The 4,620-nt window shown below is 37.9% G+C and overlaps 1 protein-coding gene across 1 annotated transcript in view; it reads left to right on the forward strand.

The window, feature by feature from the left end:
• LOC106880798 (DNA excision repair protein ERCC-6-like 2) overlaps positions 1-4,620 on the forward strand; it is a 29,851-nt gene that overhangs the window by 16,023 nt on the left and 9,208 nt on the right. Inside the window, 3 exon segments of the mRNA XM_014930915.2 lie at positions 2,961-3,109; positions 4,157-4,384; positions 4,387-4,438. Of these exon segments, the coding sequence (XP_014786401.1) occupies positions 2,961-3,109; positions 4,157-4,384; positions 4,387-4,438 (429 nt within the window).

The raw sequence follows: 4,620 nt of genomic DNA on the forward strand, positions 1-4,620 counted from the left end.
ATATGGCGTAGTTGTTAAGAGCGCGGGCTACTAACCCCAAGGTTCCGAGTTCGATTCACGGCAGCGACCTGATTAATAATAATAATAATAATAATAATAATATAATAATAATAATATAATAATAATAATAATAATAATAGTAACATCGATAGGAATGAGAACCCAGGTTCGAAATTTCCCCAAGACACCTGACGAAGGCTGGAGGGTGTATATCAGCCGAAACGTTGTGTTAACAACAAACAAGATGAGGACGAATATCCGTCAAATGTAGATAATGTAAATAATGTATTTTATATTTATATATACATACATACATATGTATGTACACACACACGCACACACGCACGCACATCCATCTCATGTTAATATTGAAAAAGCGAACATAAGAATAATGATGATATTGTGTGTCTCAATGTTCAACGGCGAAAAGGATTAGAACATGAATGAAATATACATTGCAGTATTAAGTTCCAACTCAGTTACCTCCCATGACACTTAGTTTGTCTTCACATTCTTTTCAGAGATTCATAATAAAACAAGTACAAAAGTACTGAGGTCGGTACGAAAGCACCTAGATCAGGTCAAGAAAATCCTGAAACCGGTACCATGTAACCGAGTACTGCCTGTTTCATGTCAGGTGGTTGTCGACTAAACCAGCTCCCCTACCTGGCTTCCCAGGTGAGGAGTGAGTCATAGGCACTCCGCTGGTCTAAAAACAAGACCTGTCAAAAAACAGACGAGCTTATTGTTAGCTGATAGCCATCCACATGTGTGGTGTCTCGTAAAATCATCCTGTACATGGGCTAGAAAACCATGCAGCTGGCTCAAGACTGTTGTTGTTGTTGTTGGCACTCCGTCGCTTACGACGTCGCAGTTTCCAGTTGATCCGATCAACAGAACAGCCTGCTCGTGAAATTAACGTGCAAGTGGCTGAGCACTCCACAGACACGTGTACCCTTAATGTAGTTCTCGGGGATATTCAGCGTGACACAGAGTGTGACAAGGCTGACCCTTTGAATTACAGGCACAACAGAAACAGGAAGAAAGAATGAGAGAAAGTTGTGGTGAAAGAGTACAGCAAGGTTCGCCACCATCCCCTGCCGGAGCCTCGTGGAGCTTTTAGGTGTTTTCGCTCAATAAACACTCACAACGCCCGGTCTGGGAATCGAAACCGCGATCCTATGACCACGAGTCCGCTGCCCTAACCACTGGGCCATTGCGCCTCCACACTGTAGTACATAAACCCCAATAAAACACATCCTGTGTTTCCATAGAGTTGTTATCTAAAATTCCTTGTTAGTGATATTTCAGAGTGGCCACAATCAAGTGACTGAATCTAGTGAAATGATAATATGATTTTTTTGTTTATAAATTGGAAATGTTAACCACGTGGGCCTGGTTGTGTGGTTTAGAAGTGCATTTTGCAACCACAGTTTCAGGTTATGTTCCACTGAACAGCCCCTTGAGCAAGTGTCATCTGCTATAGCCCTGGGTCAGCCAGTGCCTTGTGAGTGAATCTGGTAAACAGAAACTATGTGGAAGCCTGTCAGTGTGTTCCCCCTCTGAGGCACAAGTTTGGGCAAAGTTGTTTATGGAAGGCCATCGGTCACCCATGCATAACAGCCTCCCCTCTCCGTGCCACCAATGTTATCCAAGGGAATGGTAAAGACTGCTATGACGACGACTTAAATGGGGATGTTCTGTTAGAACAATGCCAAGAGGTAATATCTATTTCCTTTGTGTGGGTGACACGTAAAAGCACCCACTACACTCTTTGAGTGGTTGGCGTTAGGAAGGGCATCCAGCTGTAGAAAGTCTGCCAAATCAGATTGGAGCCTGGTGTAGCCATCTGGTTTCACCAGTCCTCAGTCAAATCGTCCAACCCATGCTAGCATGGAAAGCGGACGTTTTTTTCTAACAGAACCTTCACGTTTAAATGGGGATAAATATCACCTCAATGTATTAATATCTGAGAGGTAATATTTATATTCACTTAAACATGGATGTTCTTTTAGAACAGACAGTACAGTATATATTTACATTTGTTATTTCTGTTGTGCCTGTAATTCAAAGGGTCAGCCTTGTCACACTGTGTCACGCTGAATATCCCCGAGAACTACGTTAAGGGTACACGTGTCTGTGGAGTGCTCAGCCACTTGCATGTTAAATATTTGTATATATATATATATATATATATATATATGTGTGTATGTATGTATGTATGTATTTGTGTGTCTGTGTTTGTCCCTCCACCATCGCTTGGCAACTGATGTTGGTGTGTTTATGTCCCCATAACTTAGCGGTTCAGCAAAGGAGGCGAATAGAATAAGTACTAGGTAGAGAAGATTGCGAGCTGACAGAAGTGTTAGCAACCTGGACCAAATGCTTTATCAGCATTCCATCCATCTTCGTGTTCTGAGCTCAAATTTTTGCTGAGGCTGACTTCGCCTTTCATTTTTTCAGGGTTGATAAAATAAGTACCAATTGAACACTGGCATTGGTGATATTGACTTCTCGCTCCCATCAAAAATTACTGGCCTTGTGCCAAAATTTAAAACTATTCTTTATAAGCCCTAAAATTCACTCCATAATTGCCCACGGGCATATGGTGTAGTAGTTAAGAGCGTGGGCTACTAACCCCTAGATTCTGAGTTCGATTCCAAGCAGTGACCTGAACAACAACAGCAACAACAATAATAATAATGATAACAACAATAATATCAAAAAATACCTTAAGAATGAGAACCCAGGTTCGAAATTTCCCCAAGACACCTGATGAAGGCTGGAAGGTATATCAGCTGAAACGTATTACCAACAAACAAGATGAGGACAAATATCCGTCAAATGTAATTAATGTAAATAATTCCTCATCTCTTAAATATAGAACTGAATTATTATCATTACATGAATTACTAGAATCTTTTTAATCGTCGTTATCATTATTTTTATTATTGTTTTAGATGACAACATAGTATTTTGTAAATTAAGTGACTTTCAGAAGAAGTTACATTCTACAATCTCTCGAAATGAAGACTTCCAGAACATTCTTCAGGCTTCCGATCCTTGTAAATGCGGCAGTGGAAAACCCCAAAAGAAATGTTGTAGGAAGGTTGGTGCTTTCATTTTTTTTTTTTTTCATAAATTCACATTATAGGTTTATAGGTGTATTTTTTCCTCATGAGTTTTAAAACTACATTTTATATTTTTACTATACACCACACCACTACTGTCCAACAATAATTATTTCCCAAAATTTAGATGGCTCTACTTTATTTGTTCACTTGCTTAATTAATTGTGTGGTATTTGATAAATTACATTAAAATAGTTAGTCATTATTTGTTTCACATAGGATGCAATTAATGAGTTTTGTGTCTTCCTCGTAGCAGTTGTCAATATTTTGCATGTAGTGAAGAATTATGTGTACCAACCACAAATTAAGTCCAGTGAATAAGTTATTTTTAATTATGAATCAATTCACTCATTTGTTTCCTTCAAAGGCATACACATTCCTTTTGCATCAGTTTACCATTATACACATTTAACCATTACACATTTTATTCCAGCTAGCTTACATATGTTTCTAATAAACCTGGAGAGTCATAGTTCCTTGGTACAACAATCACATTTATTAATCAATCCTGTAATTAATCAATAGCATATGTCTTCTGCTATAACTTTGGCTGACCAAAGCTTTGTGAGTGGATTTGGTAGATTGGAAACTGAAAGAAGCCCTTTGAATACATATATTTATGTGTGTGTCTTTGTGTCTGTGTGTCCCCCCCATTTCACCACTTGACAATTGGTGTTGGTGTGTCTATATCCCTGTAACTTAATGGTTTGGCAAAAGGGACTCATAGAACAAGTACCAGGCTTAACAAAAAAATAAGTACAGGGGCTGATTCATTTGACTAAAAATTCTTCAAGGCAGTGCCCAAGCATGGCTGCCATCTAATTACTGAAACTAGTTAAAAGATATGCTTTAATTTTCATATAAGTACTTGTCAATAGGAAATTTTTATGGCAAACAACCAGAAGAATTCTCAAGAGAATTGGTACCTAAAGAATTAAAGCAGTTGCATTCTCCAAACATGGTTATAAAAACTGGAAAGTTGACATTTCTTTTTTTTCTTTTTTTTTCTGCTTTTCTTATTTCAGAAGTCAGGGAAAGGCCGATCACTTATTTTTCAATTTCTACACCTCCTCTTAAAAGTTGCAAACCACCCAGCTTTGTTATTGTCTCAAAGAAATTCTACAGAAAGGAAAACAAACCAGTTTCAAATGATTCATGATACGATATTCCGGACAAATCAACAATACCAACAACTGACTAAGGAATCTTTAGTTTCTTTATCCAACCCAAAATACTGTGGTAAGATGAAGGTGAGTTAAGTATTTCATTAAGTCTAATATGGAAAAGTCATTTAAAAGTGTTTATTAGTTAATTTTCCCCTGGTAGAAGGTCGTTGATAAACACCCCAACACACCAAGGGCAGATAAGGCCTTTCAGCTTTCTTAGCTGCTCATCTAACAATGAATGCAAAAGAGATAGTTGAATAACTGTAAACCTACTTTTGGGCCACCCTGTATATATATATATATATATATATATATATATATAT

This window comes from Octopus bimaculoides, chromosome 18 (assembly GCF_001194135.2).
Source record: "Octopus bimaculoides isolate UCB-OBI-ISO-001 chromosome 18, ASM119413v2, whole genome shotgun sequence".
NCBI lineage: Eukaryota > Metazoa > Mollusca > Cephalopoda > Octopoda > Octopodidae > Octopus > Octopus bimaculoides.